At 37.1% G+C, this 20,774-nt stretch overlaps 1 protein-coding gene across 2 annotated transcripts in view; it reads left to right on the top strand.

The window, feature by feature from the left end:
• The window catches only part of USP9X (ubiquitin specific peptidase 9 X-linked), a 101,163-nt gene that overhangs the window by 67,554 nt on the left and 12,835 nt on the right, over positions 1–20,774 (top strand). Inside the window, exons 26-39 of one of the 2 annotated variants that reach the window (XM_084201478.1) lie at positions 1,948–2,114; positions 5,412–5,520; positions 6,100–6,246; positions 6,376–6,522; positions 7,337–7,544; positions 9,870–10,090; positions 10,488–10,678; positions 11,094–11,267; positions 13,122–13,263; positions 13,439–14,189; positions 14,695–14,818; positions 16,012–16,237; positions 17,275–17,404; positions 19,024–19,209. In XM_084201478.1, the coding sequence (XP_084057604.1) occupies positions 1,948–2,114; positions 5,412–5,520; positions 6,100–6,246; positions 6,376–6,522; positions 7,337–7,544; positions 9,870–10,090; positions 10,488–10,678; positions 11,094–11,267; positions 13,122–13,263; positions 13,439–14,189; positions 14,695–14,818; positions 16,012–16,237; positions 17,275–17,404; positions 19,024–19,209 (2,923 nt within the window). Of the gene's footprint in view, positions 1–1,947; positions 2,115–5,411; positions 5,521–6,099; positions 6,247–6,375; positions 6,523–7,336; positions 7,560–9,869; positions 10,091–10,487; positions 10,679–11,093; positions 11,268–13,121; positions 13,264–13,438; positions 14,190–14,694; positions 14,819–16,011; positions 16,238–17,274; positions 17,405–19,023; positions 19,210–20,774 lie in introns of both variants that reach the window. The other variant, XM_084201477.1, reaches the window with a different exon arrangement.

The following is a 20,774-nucleotide window of genomic DNA, read 5'->3' as shown; positions in this document are numbered from 1 at the left end:
GAAAGAAGAATATTTACTTCAGCAAAATGCAACACCTCTCCATTAGCTTTCATAGGGTTATAATGGCATCTGCTTCTGTTGCTGTGAGCATGACTTCTTCAGGAAATAAACTGGGGGTTGGTTTTTTTAAGGCAATACTTCCATATAAAAGATGGTTTAGTTTGTGTGACAGTCCAGGCATGTGAAGATAAATTCATATATCTATACATGGGATGCTTTAAGAGCAGTAGTGCACTAGAGAAAGCATACCTAAAAGAGACCTAAATTTGCTTTTTAAACATTCTTCTGGGTAGAAATTGTACGGTAAAGTTCTGTAAAAATATTTTGAGGTAATGGAAGTTTTAAAAGAGGTAAAATTCAAGCTGTATGTTATTGATCATCTTTCACATGATTTTGTGGGTTTTTCATTTTTGGGTTTTTTTTCTTTTCTTATTGATACATACATGGACATGGATCTGTAATAAATGGCTGCATTTGGTTCCTACTATGCAAAATGGAAATAGAAATTGAAGGGGAAAAATTGGAAATTCAAAAGAGGAAGAAATTGTAGAAGTAATTAGAAGGGGAAATAAAGTACCCTTTGTTAATATAAAATTAAAACAGAGGAAAGCATCCTAGAAATAGAGGAATATCATGGAAGGAAAGACAGTTTAAGAGAACTGTATCTGGTTATAGATTAAAGGAAGCAATTTTTATGATGGCTTTATAAAGATTCAATATAATGATGTACAGAACTCCCAGCTCTGGGTGCCCGAGTGCAGGGAAGTACTTCATTGAGTGTAAAATGCACTTTGCCTTTCTCCTGGGTCCCTGCAGCTGTGCAGAAATGACTTTCCCTTCTAAGCCTGACTTTCTCTTCTAAACCAAGGCTTCACTGCAGAGCAGGTGCAGTTCTGGACTTGCTGAAGGCATTCTGCTTTTGCTTTCTGATCTTGTGTCAGAACTGCCACCTCCTCCTGCTGCAGTGCAGTGACTGCCTTTGATTTTTTAGTTATTGTGCATAGCCAAAATAGTGTTTGCTGCCAGAGTGGGCCATATTTTGGCCTGTTCACAATTAGTTCTCTCCTCTGCATTGTAATCCCTTCTTTCTGCCTAATTAATCTTGATACCTTTCCACATGTAAAACGAATATTTAATGTCTGTAGTTGATGTGACTAATCTGCACTAATGATTTATAAATGATAAATTGAGACCTGCTCACATTCAGTCTCTTTGGAACTTCTTGAATGTAATTACTTCTAGATGGAGGAGAGGGTTTGCCGTTATTCTCAAAGTATTTATTTTGAAAAAATGTACCAAAATCAACTCGATTAATTCAAGTGTTTAGTTTAAGAAGTAACCTATGCGCCAATTAGTGGTAATGTTATTTTCTGTGTCAAAAATCATGACAGCAGCTATGTTTAAAACTTGAACTCTTTCATCTTTCTGAAAAATAGCGAAGTGATTAATAAATTCTAGCAATATTAAAAAGCTTTTGGTCAAATAAGTTGTAAGTGTCAAAGCCTTGTAAAACTGGATTGATAAATTAAATATACAGCACTATTGCCTTTCTCTGCTTAAGTAGTAGAGTTTTCCAAGTTTAAATGCCATTTTTTGAGTGGTAAAGAAAAACAAAACAAAAAAATCCCAAATAAAACCTCAGGTGCAATCCAAGAAAAACTACCAACAGTACTAACTGATGTAATTGTTGCCCACAGTTGTCCTATTTAAATTCTGTCTCAATAAGGTCATGCTTGGAATCCTCCAGTGAGAATCCTGGAAGTTCAAGTCGTCCCACATAGTGCTCTGGCTCAGATCTGAGTGCATAAAATAATTCTTGGCACTGATAATCACTTAGTATACAAAGCTGTGGTTTGTGTTTGTGTTTAGTGATATACCTTGGAGCCAGTTGGGTTTCTTGGGATTGTTTTCTGTACCCACTTTGTGCGCTCTTGTTTGTTTTCACAGACAAATGCAGGAAATGAACCAGACATGGAAGATGAACAAGTTTGCTGTGAAGCACTGGAGGTGATGACCCTGTGCTTTGCTTTGATTCCAACGGCACTGGATGCACTCAGTAAAGAGAAGGCGTGGCAGACATTTATCATTGATTTACTATTGCACTGTCACAGCAAGTAAGTTTTGGTCACATCTATTATATTACAATTCAAAATGAATATAAAGCTTAAATGCAGAGCAGTGGCTTCAGCCCATCTGAAATTGTGAAGTATTGGGTGTTTTCAAAAACCATCTAGGTGGAAAGTTAATACTTGGTTGCCAGTGCTTTGATCAGTTACTAAAGAGTTAATTTTAATTTTTTAAGATACTGTTGTTTCATGAGTATTCTAACTTTTCTTTGAGAAATGACAGAGATCCAAAATTAGTAGTGTCTTAAGTTTTTCAGTATGTTTTAAAAGGAGTCAGATTATGGTGCTCTCAGATGAATGAGGTCAGAATTTGAGCAGAATTTGTTTTGGGGGGTTTTTGACTTCTGGATAAACAGGTTGAAAGATCTTATGCTTAGGAATATTTGCCTTAATGAAAGGATAAAGTATCATCAGAACATCTCTTTACAGTGAGCTCTTTGCACACATTGGTGAAACTGGAGGGTTACCAAATACCACAAGTTTTATTAGTTTGCAGCCTGTGGTACAGGGTGTTGAATTTTCAGTTTCACTGCAAATACTTCATACTGAAAGTACTTCATACTCCACTGAAAGTACTTCCATACTTGCTTGTATCTCAGCGTATGGAAAAATACTTCATACTGTCTGTACAAGAAGCTACCACTTCTCTCATATGCCTATAAAACTTGTGATAAACATGATAATCTCACTTAGAATGGTGCAACTGTTCATTGTTACATGGTAAAATAGCATAAGAATGAGTGGAAACAGAAGACTGCTTTGTAAATTAAGATGGTGAATTGAACTAAGCTGCTGAAAAGTTCCTCTTCTGAATTAATGTGGAAACAAATCAGTGTTTGCAGTGCAGAGAAAGTTTAGCAAATACCAGACAGAACTCTGAATATCCTTCCACAACTATTGTTCTCTAATCTCCTATGCTCAATCAGAGAACAATGTGAGCAAAAATATGCATGTGAGAAAATATTTTTGGTGCTCCATAAAAGACAAAGACAGAAGATGACCAAGTTCAGATCTCACAAATAGGATCTTTCTAGAAAAAATCAGACGGATTGTTGGTTTTTCAGAGTTTGACTGGGACTTCTATTTCCAGTCAAATATCAGAGCATAACCACGCTATACCTCTAATTGAGAAACAGAATGCAAAATGTTCAATACTAAATGCTGGAGTAGTTTTTCTCCTACAAGGTAATTGATATTGTAGTGGTGTCCTCTGGATGCAAGACCAGCTTAGTTAAGAGGAGATAGCCAAACAGTCCTAAATAATCCTGGAAGCCAAAAGTGTTCTGCTGATCTCTGCAAAGTGTTTGGTGGCCACATGTATGTGGCCTAAGTACATTAAAATTCTTTGTGCTGGTGTAAAGCAATGGCACTTGCACCCACTGAAGAGACTGTCTTCTATGAACCGAACAGAGACCTGTGTCCTGGAGCTCTCAATAGAGCAGGATTCAGGTTGCCAGCCTTAAGGGAGGTGCTTGACCTCCAGCTATTCCTCCTGCTGAGTGTGAGTTCATTGTGCAGCTCATGTCCTGTGTGCCAGCACTGTGCTGTCATCATGTGTCTAAAACAGCACGAGATGCCTGTGCTCAGGCAGCTACATCCCTCTCATGATTCTTTAAGAGCTCTTAGATGGTTACAGCTTCACAGAAATGTAATACTTGTGTTCAAACACCGCATACTCAGAAACATGACAGTGTGAGGCGTGTCACATTGGTCACATTTCTCACTGTAGGAAAATATCACCTTTGTCTATTTCATTCTGCCTTCAAGTGCACAGAGCTGAGGAGTGTCTATGTGATGTGTCCCAAGCAATTGAAGGATTGTATCTTAAAATAACTTTCTGTGAGATGCTCTACAAAAACATCAGCTCAGCAATCAGACCACATAAAATGCCAATTATTGTTAAGAACAAAACAGACCAGCCCCACCCCACAGTCTGCTGCAACTCAGAGCAGAGTAGGAGAACTTGCAAAGATCAGGGAAGGGTGAAGAGGGAGATCAAAGCTCTGCAATGACTTCCATCTGAGGAACAGCTGAATAGCTGGGGGCACTTCATCCTGGAGGAGAGATGAATGATGGGAGGAGAATACTACAGAGACCCTTAAAATCAGAAGCAGCAAAGGGAGAACAAATGGAGAGCTGTGTTTCTTTGTATAAGACCTTCTTGAACATAACGTTTAAGCAGTGCAAACCTTCAGTTTGGAAATGGTTTGAGGGGTTCTTTCATGAACTTTTCCAGTGAGGACTATGAAATACTGCTCTTGGTAGTTTTCTTGAGCCATAAATTGTTAGAAGCTGAGAGAACATTCTGGAGAAGTGTCTCTGCATGATTCCTTCTTCTTGTGCACTTTGCTTTGTGCACGGTCGCAGAGATGGTGCTCAGCCAGGTGCATCTTTGCTCTGACCTCAAGGTCATTAATGTGGCTTTGAAATCACACATGAAAAAGCTCTGAAGGGAATAGGATTCTTTCGTGTGCTTTCCACCCTGACTCCATGGGCACAAAACAGAGACAGCCACACTGAACAGACACTGCAAAACTCAGTTTTTCATATGTTGAGATACTTCCATAAAGTCATTCATTCAGCATTCATATGTAGTCTCTTCCCACACAAAAGGGTTGCTCCCAACAGTTTTTACAAGGCATACTGCTCAGACAATTAATCCTACAACTTGAAAGAAAAGGATTTGCCCTAACTTTTTTAGTTTTTTTTTTTTATTTTTTACTGAAGCTTATCCTTTCCTGCATTGCTCTAGTGATTTGGTTCTGAGGTGAAAAATTTCCTTAATTATAGCCACTTGAATTTTCAGGAGGGTCATCATCTCTCACATCTTACTAATGATAAATTTTGATCACTTCAAAGATACTCAGCAAACTGCTGCAGTGACACATAAAAGCAGTTTTACTGGAGTAGTTCTGGTTTGTACCTGGTTTTACCAGGTACAGCTGGTGCTTGATTAGGAAAAAAAATTACTTAGGATTGCAAATTGTTGTGTTATGCAATATTTGCTGTCAGTTGCAAAGGTGTAGTGGCTAGGTGTTTCTAAGTTTCTTTTTCTTTTACCTTTAAATGTTTGATTTGTTGGGCAGGTTTTGTAATACAATTCATGCATCTGAAATTTCACTGCAAGGAGAAATAATATGATGGGTAGGGAATAATTAAACTATTCCTGTTTCCTACATTATGTTCAGTTTTAGAAAATGGCATTAAGCAGATAAACACAAATTTAATTAATGTCCTGTTTGGATAGGGAGATTGAATTTAATGTTTCTATTCAATTATTTCTAGAACTGTTCGTCAGATGGCACAGGAGCAATTCTTTTTAATGGCTACCAGGTGTTGCATGGGACAGAGACCTCTCCTTTTCTTCATTACCCTGCTGTTTACTGTTCTTGGGGTAAGTTTTCAGAGATAAAGTCTTCAGTATGGGAATGTATGTAAAAAGTAATAGGGCAAAATACCTGTAAAAGACAAATCGCTGTTAATAACAGTCATTATAATATAGATTGCTTCTGACCTGCAGACAAGCAGCACAGATGATTTCCATTCGAGCTAGATCAGGGGAAAAGGGACTCTCTTGCATTTTCTGATAAGAACATGAACAGTAGGCTTTAATGACTGCATTTGATCTTAGGTGATTGCTAACCTTTAAGTAAAAATCATTAGCAGGTTAGAGAGATATCTACAGTTAGTGCCTTCTGCTGGTCCTGCCAGGGCTTTTCAGCTCATGGCTCTCTTGCACATTTGATCAAAAGTTTTGATTTAATTTTCTTTTTCCCATTCAGGTATAGAAATTGTTACTAAAATAATTGAGAAGTCATTCATTAGCAGCTAAATACAATTTTAAACTTGTAAAAGATTTAAAATTACCGTACACTTCTTTTCTTTTACATTTACTATGAGATTGAGGGGAAATATGTTGGTGTTGCACTGTAAGTAGAAGCACTTATAAATTCTTTGCTTTTGGTTTACACAGAGCACTGCAAGAGAGAGAGCTAAGCATTCTGGAGACTACTTCACCCTCTTAAGACATCTTCTTAACTATGCTTACAACAGTAATATTAATGTACCCAATGCTGAAGTTCTTCTCAATAATGAAATTGACTGGCTTAAGAGGATCAGGGTAAGCTTCAGGATCAGTTTATTCCTGATAATTAGGATTTTGCTGCAAAACTGCAAACTTTCTTGTAAACTGCAGTTCTGAGCTTAATGTTTGCTGTTTGGAGTATCCTAACTTTCTCTTAAATGGCAGGATGAAGTAAAAAGAACAGGGGAAACAGGTGTCGAAGAAACGATCTTAGAGGGTCACCTTGGAGTAACAAAAGAGTTGTTAGCATTCCAGACACCTGAGAAGAAATACCATATTGGTTGTGAAAAAGGAGGTGCTAATCTCATTAAAGTAAGTTCAAGTTTTTTCACCTCTGGAGGGGATTTTTTTTGTCTTTGTGAGGTTTTGGGGACGAGAGGTGGATTGATTTTTGAGGTTTTCTATTGTTTGTTTTTACTTGTAAATAAGCAAAAAGGAGCTTCACATCTTGTGTGTTGTATCCATAAAAACTCTTTTGATTGGAGTTTAATATTTTCTTAAAAAAAATTAAATTGCGCATTTAATTCATAAAGTGCATTTAACATTTTCATTCTTACTTAAGTACTGTATTTAACATTTTCATTCTTATGTCAGTACTTGACAAACATCACACAAAGATAGTGAGATACAGTCTCACTGTACAGGACTGCTTTCCTTCATTACCTCTGTAATGGCTTTCCTGCACATGTTCTTAATTAGTGCTGTTAATGCTTAGGGCAGGTTTGAACAAATGCATCACATCTGAGCATCTGTTTAATCAGACATGTTTTCTTTGTAGCTCTGATATTATAGAGCAGGAGTGTTGGTTTTTCAGCACTAGTTGATAAAGAGCTTTGTCAATAATATTGGTTTTGCAAAAGAAATTTTTTACCTATCATGAATAGTAGAGATTTATTTTTAACTTGGAGTGGAGAAGTGGGTTTGCAGGGAACCACCTTAGAATGGAGTTTTTCTGTTCTAAGTTTAAAAGCTATTGGTCTCAATTTTATGCTATTTGTCTCAATTTTTATTCTTGTTTTTTTGTTAAGTACCCCTCTGGTTCTCAGACATTCATTTATGTAATAACCCTTACTCTCTTATAAAATAATTTCCATGGTAACAGGTGATTTATTGTCTTTTTTTTCAGGAGTTGATAGATGATTTCATCTTTCCAGCATCCAATGTTTATCTACAATACATGAGAAATGGAGAATTGCCTGCTGAGCAGGCCATACCAGTCTGTAGTTCACCAGCTACTATTAATGCTGGCTTTGAGCTCCTCGTTGCACTAGCAGTTGGATGTGTGCGAAATCTCAAGCAGATAGTAGACACGTTGACTGAAATGTATTACATAGGTACAGCAATCACTAGTATGTAATACTTTTTAATTTTCTATTTTCTACTCTTTAATGTATATATCATGTGTAGATTTTGTTTATATTATCCACTGAACCAAATGCTGAGTTTTTTAGTTCGTGCTTTGTTTGTGGCTGCTTTTAATGTTGCAAAATCAGTTTGCCAGTGTAGGCTTTATTTGTTTTTCTTTATGCAGTAAATGTACTGACCTACATTCCATGGTCCATCCAAATTCCAGCCCCAGTCACAGCCTGACCCTTTCTGTCCCAATCTTTGATTACTCCCCTTTGTCCATACCAGCTCCCAGGAACTTCGTTCTGTCTGTACCTTCTACTTGCCTCATCATTTCAGGCACTTGCTAACCAATCCCAGAGCCTTACCAGGTATCTTCAGCTTAGTTTTAGAGCCACTTTCTTGGTTGCTCACCTGATTTGTCATCATTGCCCACACACAGACACAGGTCCTGTGTCCTGCTCCTCTTTTTAGTTCTGAACTCATTCTCTGCTTGTCATAGTCCTTTTTCAGGCTCCTTTTTGGCCTTGTCTCAGCACAGCTCTGCACTGAAAGAATGTTCTCCCTCTCACTGGAGAAAGGTTGTAGTGATTGCTATCTGTTCAGAAATTTGCAAATGTTAATGCTTCAAAAGCCAATAGTCAAGTGAAACTTGGGCTGATTTTCACAAGGATAGCAAAAGGCTTGTTTTTAGTGCAGACTATTGTTGTCCTTAGAAAAGCATTTCTGAAAAATGATCAAGCAGGAGGATATTTTCTCCAGTCAAAGGGACACTGAAACCATTCTGCTGTAATATTAACAGGGAAAGGGAAAGAAATTAACAACCACCAAAAAAAGGAAACCCAAGCTCATATGGTGAGAAAGGCTGGGAGAGTTGGGGTTGTTCAGCCTGGAGAAGGGAGGCCTCCAGGGGTACCTTATTGTGACCTTCATTACTTAAATGTGGCTTGTAAGAAAGATGGAGAAAAAGATTTGTACCAGGGCCTGTAGTTACAAGACAAGAGGCAATGGTTTTAAATAGGCAATGATTTTTTGAGAATAGATTTAGATAGGACACAAGGAAGAAATTCTTCACTGTGAGAATGCTGAGACTGGAACATGTTGCCCAGTTGTGGATGCCTCATCCCAGAAGTGTTCCAGGCCAGGTTGGATGGGGCCCTGAGCAATCTGGTCTAGTGGAAGATATCCTGGCCAATGGCAGGGGGTTGGACTAGATGATCTTTAAAGGTCCTTCCAACCCAAACCATGGTGTGATTTAACAGATGTTTAAACTCGTGGAGTTGAGCAAAATCATAAGCAACTAAAAATAGTATCCAAAAGTGGAAATTGTCCACTGCCTTTCAGAGTATCAGTGATACTTGCTTGAATGGCTCTGTCAGTGAGTCACTTGAGGGTTTTCAGTCTCTTCCTGTTCAGTTCCATCTCAGATCAATAAACTAAAAGGGCAGCTTTATGGTTTTCCCTTCTGCCTCATCCTTCTTTCTTCACCCTTTTCTAGTGGGAAGTAGTATATTTCCTATCACCTCACAGTTAGGGGGATTTCATGGCATTCCCTTCCATTCAAGTGTTTGATAAGCACAACAGAGCACCAGGTCTCTGTGGTATGTCAGACAGAACAGAGAACAAATGTATGAACTGTGCATGCTCTGAGATTCATATACCAAATCTGCTTGTAAATAAATATGCATGCTCTCTTATATCAGAATTATTAATATCAAGTTTTTTGTGTTAAAACTACAGACAGAACAACAGGTTAGCTTAGGTGATCATAAATGTTCTCAAAGAGATGTGAGGGACCTGAAAGAGAAGACTCGGGAGGAAAACAAATGTATATCAAGTTGTACAGATAGCATCTGCTAAAACTGTTTCCCATCCTGGCAAGAAAAAGTGAGGCTTAAGTGAAATTCCATAATTTTTTGAAGGATTGTAAATATTTGAGAGTACTGTAATTTTTAGAAGGTTTATAAATTGGTTATATATTCTGTATTCATTCAGCTGAATTCTTCAGCTAAGAAACTTGCTGGTATTGAGGAAAGACTTCTGTTTCATATGTAAATAGACTAAATTTTTGCCTCCTCTTTAGTTATGCTGTAGAATAAAATGTCATAATAAGATTACTGATAGAACAGTGCTTCACAGAAGTTGTGTTAATTCTAGCAATTAAATTGTATGATGGAACATTGTTTTTTATTAAATTGCAGTATGATACCGACTAATAATAATCTTATGCAACTGCCCTTTGTACTGCATTGATGTTTCCTTCATTTTATAACAAAGCAGTTCCCTGACCACACTCTGCTGTTTCCTCCTAGCTTGTGAAGCGCTCACAGAATGGGAATATCTGCCGCCTGTTGGGCCTCGGCCGCCAAAGGGATTTGTGGGACTGAAAAATGCTGGTGCCACTTGTTACATGAATTCTGTCATTCAGCAGCTGTACATGATTCCAGCCATCAGGAATGGGATTCTTGCAATAGAAGGCACAGGCAGTGATGTAGATGATGACATGTCTGGGGATGAAAAGCAGGACAATGAGGTAAATTTAATTATATAAAATTACCTAATCTTTAAATTGTAATTACCTTTTTTATTAAAAGGCTGTAATAAATTTCAGTTGCTAATCAATCATTTTGATTTCCACTGATACCTGTGGGGAAAATAGGATAATATTTCATACTTGAATAGGCTTGCTGCCAGAGGGGCACTTCAGAAGATGCAGGTGGCAGGGTTTGCAGAATTCCTCCTCAGGCATTTCTGCTGGAAAGCACTGCACCTGATTTCAGCCACCACAACTTTGCTAATGCAAACGAAGACAGGATTTGGGTTTTCAGCTGAGTATGAAACACCTTAGATTGTCAAATTAAACAAAGGATAAAACTGACTACAAGACAGCTATATATGGAAGTGAATTGCACAAATTTTCTGCTTTTCAGAGCAATGTTGACCCACGAGATGACGTGTTTGGTTATCCACATCAGTATGAAGATAAACCAGCACTAAGCAAAACTGAAGATAGAAAAGAGTACAATATTGGAGTTTTGAGGCATCTCCAAGTAATTTTTGGCCATTTAGCAGCTTCCAGGCTACAGTACTATGTACCAAGAGGGTTTTGGAAACAGTTCAGGTAAGTAGAAAATTGAGTATTGATGTTGGTTCACTGGATCACTGAAGTGCAAAAAAACTAATCATAGTAGAATGGCAATGAAGTGAAGTGTAAATTAGCAGAACTTGTGCAGCTTTATCTGCCTTTTCTGTAGAAGTTAATAAACTAAAGTTTACAGCAGAGGGGTTCTTTTGAATTTTAGCAGTTTTTGATAGTGAGACTTTGAATTAAGTATGAAGTTATAAACGAGAGCTTGTTTTCACTTACCAGAAAGTAAGTGTCAGGGACAGAACTACAGGTTGTATAGTACATAAAAATCCAGTAGTTTGGCTCTTCAAGGAGGAGGGGTTAGGAGCTTGAATCATATATTTTTTCAAAAAGAAATTTTTGGCAAATAAAACAAAACATATTTGACAAAATGTGTTTTCATTTTCAGACTCTGGGGTGAACCTGTAAATCTACGTGAACAACACGATGCTTTAGAATTTTTTAATTCGTTGGTGGACAGTTTAGATGAAGCTTTAAAAGCTTTGGGCCATCCAGCAATGTTAAGTAAAGTTTTAGGAGGGTCCTTTGCTGATCAGAAGATTTGTCAAGGATGCCCACATCGGTAAGTGTTGAAGGCTTTAATCTTTTTTTATAGGAAAACAACCTAAGTTTGTGTCCTTATAAAAGTAATTAAAGTCAAGAGTGGGCTTTTTGTGTGGGTTTTTTAAGCTAATAGATTTTACTACCTTATTTTTTCTACAGGTGAGCATTCATTTGTCTACAAGTACCTTGAAGCACTTAATCATTATTGCTTCTACTTCACAGATTGTATGTGAAGCATTGTGTATCAAGGCAGGAAAAGATTATGCTTTTTCATGTTAAAAGTGAAAACAATTGTAGGGACTAAATGCAATGTAGAAAATTTTAATACCTGGCCAACAATTGTTGCTGTCTTAGGTTTTCCATAACGTGTGTTTAGAGCTGAGCCAGGTAGGAAACTTCAGTTCCAATGAGTAAAACTGTTCATATTCACCATGTAACCTGTAATTAAGGTCAGTGGTGAAGAAAGTTCTAAGACTTGTGCTGTATTTGTAGGTACCTTTAAATGTGAATACTGAAATTCAATTTTGTAGAAGGCATATAAGAAACCACCCATGCCAAATCAGACTGCAAGTCTGTAGCTCACTGTTTTGATGATGGTTATTAATGAAGGAATAGAGCTCAGTATTGTAAAGTTTTAATTTCCCAGACTTCTAAATTGATTTCTTTTTCTGTGATGTATAGTTAAAATTGCATGAAAAATTCAGGATGGCTTAATGATGAACTTATTCTTTTTAGCATTTGGCTTTTTTTTATTAATTGTGTTTATTTCTGTCACTATCAGTTGGCCTTCTTACTGTTCAGATCATGTGTGATTCTTCTGTACATTGCCATTGCAAATTTTCTTTATTTTGAAAGCTGACCCTTTCCTTTAGCCTTCACTTAGCAAATAAAATACTGAAGAAAATTATACAAATTGATTTTATTGTGGTAATCTTTCAACTTCAATTGACCTAATGTATGAATAAGAATAATTTGTAAAGTGAACGTATTAGGTTTCATGGGTTACAATGAGTGACTAGAAATGAGTTGAAACGCTGCAAGGTAAAATGATAGCACTGATTTCACCTGATATGCAATGGGTAATTAAATGGCAGATCCAGACCAGAAGCAACATGAGTTGCCATTCATTCCTGATATTATGTATTATCCTGAAGTATTTCTGTGTTTTTTTGAACTCTACTGGATTTGCATGATGTTACTTATTAACAAAAATGTGGTTTAGGGACAAGAGAACTGATAGTAACTAAACTGTGGATTTGTGTATGTAAAAGCCTTTCTATATTTTTTGTAAGCTATTTATTGGATGAATGAATATAGCTGTTGGTTGAAGTGTTTCTAAATATTTATTTATTCAGCCTTTGAATGCTTGATTGCATATCAGGGAAACAAGCCCTTCAGGGTTACACTGGAGTAGATGTGGCTTTTAAAATGTATTCATCACTTCTTTATTTCAAAAACAAAAAGTTACTTCCAGGACGTATCAGCTGGTTGTCTCTCAAGCGTTGCTGGCTCATTGCTAGAGATTTGTTCACAGATTATATTTAGAACATGATGTCACAGCCAGTCATAAACATTCAAAGAGGTTTTATGGAGATGCTGATTCAAGGTTTTTTAGATAGAAAATAAAAAGGCTTTTTGGTTTATTTGCTGAATTGGCATCTGTTTTGAACTATTGTCTTTAGGTGTGATGCAGTGTTTGTGTTTATCACATTAATTCCTGACCGTAAAAATACAGTGTGCAGATACTCTAATGTAACTGTAGGAAAACTGTAGGAGTTCAGTTCTTTTACTGCTTACACACTGTAGCACATGTAAAACATAAGAAGTTGAACACATTCCTGCCTTTCTCATACATTTACCTGTTCATTGCTAGGTACGAGTGTGAGGAATCCTTCACAACTCTGAATGTAGATATAAGGAATCACCAAAACCTTCTTGATTCTTTGGAACAGTACGTCAAAGGAGATTTATTGGAAGGTGCAAATGCATATCATTGTGAAAAATGCAACAAAAAGGTAAGGATTCCTTATGTTTCTAATTTGTGTACAGCTGTGATGTTACAGCTGTATTAAGTTCACTCTTAGTTCATGTTTGGGGAGAAAAGTCATCCTTTCATTACTCAGTTTGGTATTTGGTGAGAGTATATGAATGGATATTTGAGAGCTGGTAACTGTTCGTGTCCTTTTTTAGGTGGATACAGTGAAACGCTTGTTGATTAAGAAGTTGCCTCCAGTTCTTGCGATCCAGTTGAAACGATTTGATTATGACTGGGAAAGGGAATGTGCAATCAAATTCAATGATTATTTTGAATTTCCACGAGAACTGGACATGGAGCCTTACACAGTGGCAGGTGTAGCAAAATTGGAAGGGGATGATGTGAATCCTGAAAATCAGATAATACAAAATGAGCAGTCGGAAAATGAGCACTCTGGGAGCACAAAATACAGACTTGTGGGTGTACTTGTGCACAGCGGCCAGGCCAGTGGCGGACATTACTACTCTTACATCATCCAGAGGAACGGTGGAGATGGTGAGAAGAACCGGTGGTACAAATTTGATGATGGAGATGTGACAGAGTGTAAAATGGATGACGACGAAGAGATGAAAAATCAGTGTTTTGGGGGAGAGTACATGGGCGAAGTGTTCGATCACATGATGAAGCGAATGTCCTACAGGCGCCAGAAGAGGTGGTGGAATGCTTACATTCTTTTTTATGAACGCATGGACACGATAGACAAAGACAATGAACTAATAAAGTATATTTCAGAAATCGCTATCACCACTAAACCCCACCAGATTAAAATGCCCTCAGCCATCGAGCGAAGCGTGCGCAAGCAGAACGTGCAGTTCATGCACAATCGGATGCAGTACAGCCTGGAATATTTCCAGTTCATAAAGAAGTTGCTTACTTGTAACAGTGTCTACCTAAACCCTCCTCCAGGTTAGTATGGTAGTGTGATAATCATGGATTCATTTCTTGCAAGAAGAGTTTTGGTTTGTGTGGCCAAGGATTTATCTAGCCAGCGAAAATTGGGTGTGTCCTGCTTTGAATACTCCTGTCCTTCTGCAGTTAAACACCTCTTGTTGAGTTGTTCATCAGTGGTAACTCGACAGAATATTTAGCAAAAAATATTTTTATAAACTATCAGCTATTACTCAGTTGTTGTAGTAAATCAAATTAAAATACTGAAGTTTGAGGGCTCTTTTGTTGAAAACAGTTCTCAAAGGTGAGATGCTGAATTTGTAAAAGACATATGTTAGCCTCCAGGTACCTGTATTAAAGCTTACATTTTCAAATGATACATTATAGAAGCTAGAGGCTATTTTGATCAAGTTTTTTCTAAAATTGGAACACCATATCGGACAAAACAGTAATCTGAAATCAGTTAAGTCATAAAAAATTGCTTTTACTTTGTCTACATGTGAGTATTCTGATTTTTCTTTAGGACAAGATCATCTGTTGCCTGAAGCAGAAGAAATAACTATGATTAGTATTCAGCTTGCTGCTAGATTTCTCTTCACCACAGGATTTCATACAAAGAAAATAGTCCGTGGCCCTGCTAGTGATTGGTATTTTGTCTTTTAACAACAATTATGATTTTGGAAGTTGGATGTCTGTTAAAAGATCCCATTTAGATACATGGTGAAGGTGCAAATGGAGAGGGGGGAAAGTTTGAATAGAAAATACTGGGAAGAATTTGATCCTTGAAACATCCTGCTGATCTGACTGGCTTCAAATTTAATTCTCAAACAGAGCTTAACTCTGTCTTTTAAAAAGAATAAAAGAATGGAAGCTGTCACTAGCACAGAACTAACAGGTTGTTTTCTGACAAATTCAGAATGGTTTTTACATTGTTTAGTATTTTCAAACAAAGCTCTTTACAAGCCATTGTTGCAGCTTATATTTGAATTCTGTTTGTGAAACATGTGTAATAGTCTTTGAGACACTGTTGGCAGAGTACTTTATGTACATTGCTATAGGGCCTGTAATTCAAATCCACACTGTGACTAACCAGTCCCATCTTACTCATTTTAGTCTTTCAGCTGGGTTATTCTCTGCTGGGGAGAGGAGTGTGGATTACTGCTGGTCAAATTGGAGAGAAAATCTGATATTCATGGCCAGTAGTTTATCAGCTATTAGTAAGTGGCTGTGTAATAATGGCAAATTCATACCCCAGCAGCAACTTCCAGAGTAGCTTAAGTTACTCCTTTTAATTTAAGAGATCAAGAAGAGTTCAAATATTCGTGCTGAAAGGACAGAGTAACTCAAGGCCCTCTCTGAAACAGATATTTTAGTCTTTGGGTATTGGTTTTTCATTTTGTGGGGTTTTTTTAAGGTCTCTAAATGAGACCATAAATTCTTGTTAGGTTACATATTTAGTTGTGTGTCGTATATGAAATCCACCTGTGTTCTCTGCTGCTCACCCTCTTCCCCAGTTCCAGTACTGAGACAATGGTGGCTGCCAAAATAGGACCTGCTCTGAGGAGTAGCTAGTGTAATGCTGTCTTAATTCTTATAGGTGATAGAAGTAAAATGCTACAGTTAAGTGTTAGGTTTTTAATTGAAGGGTATCTTCCATTTCTGATTGCTCATTAGAGTATCACCATAGGAACTAAAAAGTATATAATTAGAATCATTTTGTGAACAAAAATGTTTGTATATCGCCTTTAACACGTATTTTCTTCAAATTGCAAAAAGAACATGTCTACCAGAATTCACTAATGTCTTCATTTGGTCCTAACTGTGCCATCTCCTGTTTCAGGTATGATGCCCTGTGCATCCTGCTCCGTCACAGCAAGAATGTACGTTTCTGGTTTGCACACAACGTCCTTTTTAATGTTTCAAACCGCTTCTCTGAGTATCTCCTGGAATGCCCCAGTGCAGAAGTGAGGGGTGCATTTGCAAAACTTATAGTATTTATTGCACATTTTTCATTGCAAGATGGACCATGTCAATCACCTTTTGCCTCTCCTGGACCTTCCAGTCAGGTATTTAATTTTCTAATGAAAAGCTTTTGAAACGTATTCTTACTTCTTCATTATAAGCATTTCAGGTAAAGTAAACTGGAGCAGATGCATCAGTGTTGGCTGGAGAGCTGTACAGCCCATTTTGCACTACAAAACAGGATGTAACTCAACCAGTTAGAGAGTTGCTTTCAGAGGGTTCCGTTTCCCCTCATTTGTAAATCTCTGAAGGCTCAGTGAGAGCTTTGAGCTGAGAGTGTGAAATCTGCAAAAAAAACAACCAAAAACAAACCAGTGGTTATTTTAGTGAAGTAATGTCTAGGGAAGTGAACCCTTGTTTTTATTTAGAAGTGTAAAACAAACAAACCCCCACAAACAAACAAACACACTAACCTGAAAACCTGCAGGAGTTCCCTGTGTTTTAATCCCATGTATCTTGCAACTGTGAAATTGCCTATAATTGTAACTTAGTGTTGGAGTAGACAGTGAATTACGTGATTCTACACACCTAGAATTGACAAACATCAAAAAAAAGCCTACATCTTATTGTGATACTTGTGATAATAATGTTAAAAAGATCAACTTTTTTGAGCCTTTGCTTACATGGTCCCATTTACCTTCCCAGAATGTTTTCACTACTGTTAGAATTTGTTAAGAATTAAGTTGAAGCTCCATAGGCTTAGGAAGTGTTCTGTGTTGTGAGGTATTTGGGATATACCTGTAGAGGTGATTTGGTTGTCTTAGTTTACAAAGTTAATAGTGGAATTGCATGTGTGTTTCTTGAGTATTTAGGCCTATCTGCTATTGGGAAAAAAGCCCAGTTAAAAGTTTCTGTAGCTATAATTTCTTGGACTTACATGGTATTGAGTGATGGGAGTCTTACTCCCTGTCTCTTTTTGTCTGTGTGAGATACTCAAGACCAACCAGATGCTGCTACTTTGGAGCTTGTATAAATCCCATACCTTTTAACCAGTTCTGTTTTCTGTCATAGTAAAAACTAGAAACTAAATCAAGATATGATAGATTCAGCCACTAACAGTAGAACTTGTTTCTTTCTGTAGGCTTATGATAACTTAAGTTTAAGTGATCACTTACTGAGGGCGGTACTGAATCTTCTGAGAAGGGAGGTATCCGAGCACGGGCGCCACTTGCAGCAGTATTTCAATCTGTTTGTGATGTATGCCAATCTAGGTAAGCAAATTGCTTTTACTGACAACACTGTAATAAACTGGGGCTTTATTGATCCAGTTACAGAGATTACAGCAGGAGGATCCAGTTTTCCATCCTTAGGCAGATTGTTATAGTTAAATGTCATATAAATACTCCCTAGCATCTGTGTTCCTCCTCTTTGGAGTTTGGGGCTTCAGTCTCCCTGTCATCCGTGGAAGATAAACATGAGAAGCTTGGAGCTGTAAAACCGTGTCCTGCTGAGAGAGGGTGGGAGTGAAACTTGATAAAATACTTGACTGTTACTGTTTATCAGCTCATGCAGGACGTAGACAATTTTAAAGGAATTAAATTTCCTATCTCTATAATAATCTAGACAGTTGTGTTAATTTAATTACAACTGTAGTGTCTGTTGCTTTCATATACTTTGCCTACCAAAGCATTCTCTGTCTGGCAGGTTTCTGTCATGATACCAGAGTAGAATTAGTGTCATGGCAGAGAAGAGAGATGCAATTCTTCTGCTCCAGCTTCTCTTTTCTTCTTCACTAGCTTTTCATAGTCAGTGCAGTTCAGGCCTCTGAGTGCTCTCCTACTCAGAGGCCAGATAGGAAAATATAATTTTATTTGTGAGTCTGATCATTATCACAATCTACCCTGCAGAGATAAACCTGGAAATACTAATACAATAGGCAGTTGTCCTGTCACTACTGTTACCTGAAGGCTTCTGTATGAGTGTAGAGTCCATTCAGCAAAAACCACAATATCATCATTCCTGCTTTTGTGGAAAAGATTAAACTGTCTGACATTTTGAGAAATCAAATAGTAGATTGTTCACATCAGAGGAAGTGAGAGGTCAGTTCTACAGAGGATGCAACTACAAAACTATCTAGCATAATCAGAAAAAATGCCATAAAAAAACCACTTACACTCTTCCTTATCAGAAAAATGGAAGGTAAGGCCCAGTTGTATTTCAGAATAAGACAGACTTGGACATGTATGAAAAATCATTACTTTTAAGCAAAATAAGAAACAGAATGCAAGAAGGGACATAGTGAATTTCCTGGTGAGTACTTGTGTAGTATGTGCACGGTATTCTTGCAGTAAAGCCAGATGGAAGTTTGGATTTTTTGGTTGATTGGGGTTTTGGAGGTTTTCTTATTTATTTTGTCACTTAAATACATGTATTTAAGTGTATTACAACATGTGGCACAGTTAAAAAATGTCTTAAGTTTGTGATTGATGTATCTAGGACATGATAGAAAAATAACAAAACACACTGTGGGGGTTGTTTTTCCTGTCCTGGACCTCACAATAAAAGGATTAATTTATTGTCCAAAAGACTTCTCTGAGGTTTTACTATTAACACAGATCCTACTTATGTGTTGCTTAAGTGCTAATGAGCACTGTGAAGAAAAGGTAGTAATTTACAACTCTTTCAATGTGATTCTACAGCTGTATATAATTTTCTTTTGCATCTTTATTGATTTGATTATTTTTTCCCCAGAAGGTATAAATGAGGGTTTAATAGAAGAACTAAAAAGTTGTGAGTCATGTAAACTCTTGTTATTTTTCTTTTAAAAATTTTTAAAAGTATTTTCAGTGCCAGAAACAAGATTTTTTTTTTTCCTCCCTGCCCCATAAAGGTGTAGCAGAGAAGACACAACTTCTGAAACTAAATGTTCCTGCAACCTTCATGCTTGTGGCTCTGGATGAAGGTCCAGGCCCTCCAATTAAGTACCAGTATGCTGAGCTGGGGAAGCTGTACACCGTGGTGTCACAGCTGATCCGCTGCTGCAACGTCTCATCGCGGATGCAGTCTTCTATCAATGGTACAGTGAATCTTTAGTTTGCTTTAGATCCATTGACTAAACCAGTAAATGTCTTTTTGTGCATGTTTAGCTATTATTTATAAAGTGGATCAGCTGGAAAAATGTTTTCCTTTTATGTTTAGCAGCTCCTTTCATTTAAAGAAACAAATCTGTTTGTTGTAAGCAAAACTGATGTGTTACACTAAAAAGGCCAAAACTGAAATCTGTTCTGTATTTTATACTGCTTGGCTTATTCCTTAAAAATATAGAGAAATAATTAGTAAAGTAGGAGGCTGTTCATTACAAAATAGTAATGCTTTTAGAGTAGTTTAAGCCCACTGTAAAGAGTTGTCCAAAGATGTTTTTATCCTGAGTAGGTGATGAAAAATAGACTACAGAAGTCATGTGTACAGGAAAAGCACCACAGCAGGTTTTGAGATAACTGATAGTGTTTAGCACTGGAGAGATGTTGCATTGTTTTGGGTAGCTCTTGAATATGATTTGATGCTCGTTCACTCTCAGTACAGCAAACGGCAGCCAGCGCTTCAGTTTAGAGAAAAAAAAGAATCAGTTAGAAATTGATTAACCACAGTGTAAATCATTAACATTTCCAATAGCTGAATAGAGTGCAGTTATTTTTGAGGAATGGCGACAGGATATTGGGCCATGTGGACTTTATAGCCTGTATCTGTACACGTTCTGCTAAGCATATTTTAGAAAACCTAATTAGAAATCTGTAGAGAAGCTATTTAATGGGAAACTCATTACAGCTTGATGTGTCAGGCTATAAAGTCAATAGGCTAGACTGTGCTGTAGTGAGATTAATGAACTGAAAATTTTACTGTGCTGTAATAAGCTTCAGAATCATGTGGCAGTTTTGGTTAGGATTTTTTCCAGTGTATTACTTGAAGCTTAAACTGAAAAGGTAGTCTACCTGTGAAAAACAGTTGTATATTCAATATATTTATAATATTGTACTAAAAAGGATTATTTATATGAACTTTGAGTACTAATTATGATTACTGTTTGCATAATAAAGTTATTTTTTGTTTCAGCTTATAAAACTAGAAAAGCTTTCCCTAGTCTTCTGGACATTTTCAAACAATAACTCAAAACACTACTAAATTTAGAAACATCAGGAGCAAATCAACATTCTTTCACTACACAAAATGAAGCTGATTAAATAAGATACATTAATTACAAAAGCATATTTATTCTTTACACTCCAGAGATTCAAATGGGACTGTTCTAACATAGATACTCTCCTGAACACTTTTGCATTGTCTTGTGAAGTAAACAGACATTGTGTCCTTAAAATAGGGCTTGTTAGACAAGCAGTGAAGTAGATAAATGCAAGAGATAAGAGGATTTCTCTGAGAAATCTCAGTGAATTCTCCTCTTGCATGTGAATATGTCTCCAGCTGTTTTGCCTTGATTGTCACTGCATATTCTATCAGAGAGGGAGAAGTAGCTCTCTCAGGCAGCAAGTGTCAAGCTTCACAAACCTAAAAATTAGTTATTTCTTACTTTTTTTTCAAAGAAAGTCAACTGTTAAGAGCGGGGAGGGAGTTGTGTTTTTTCTCCAT

This window comes from Fringilla coelebs (genome assembly GCF_963513975.1).
Source record: "Fringilla coelebs genome assembly, chromosome: 2".
Lineage (NCBI taxonomy): Eukaryota > Metazoa > Chordata > Aves > Passeriformes > Fringillidae > Fringilla > Fringilla coelebs.
Note: the sequence above shows the minus strand (reverse complement) of the source record. Positions and strands in the feature narration are given on the sequence as shown.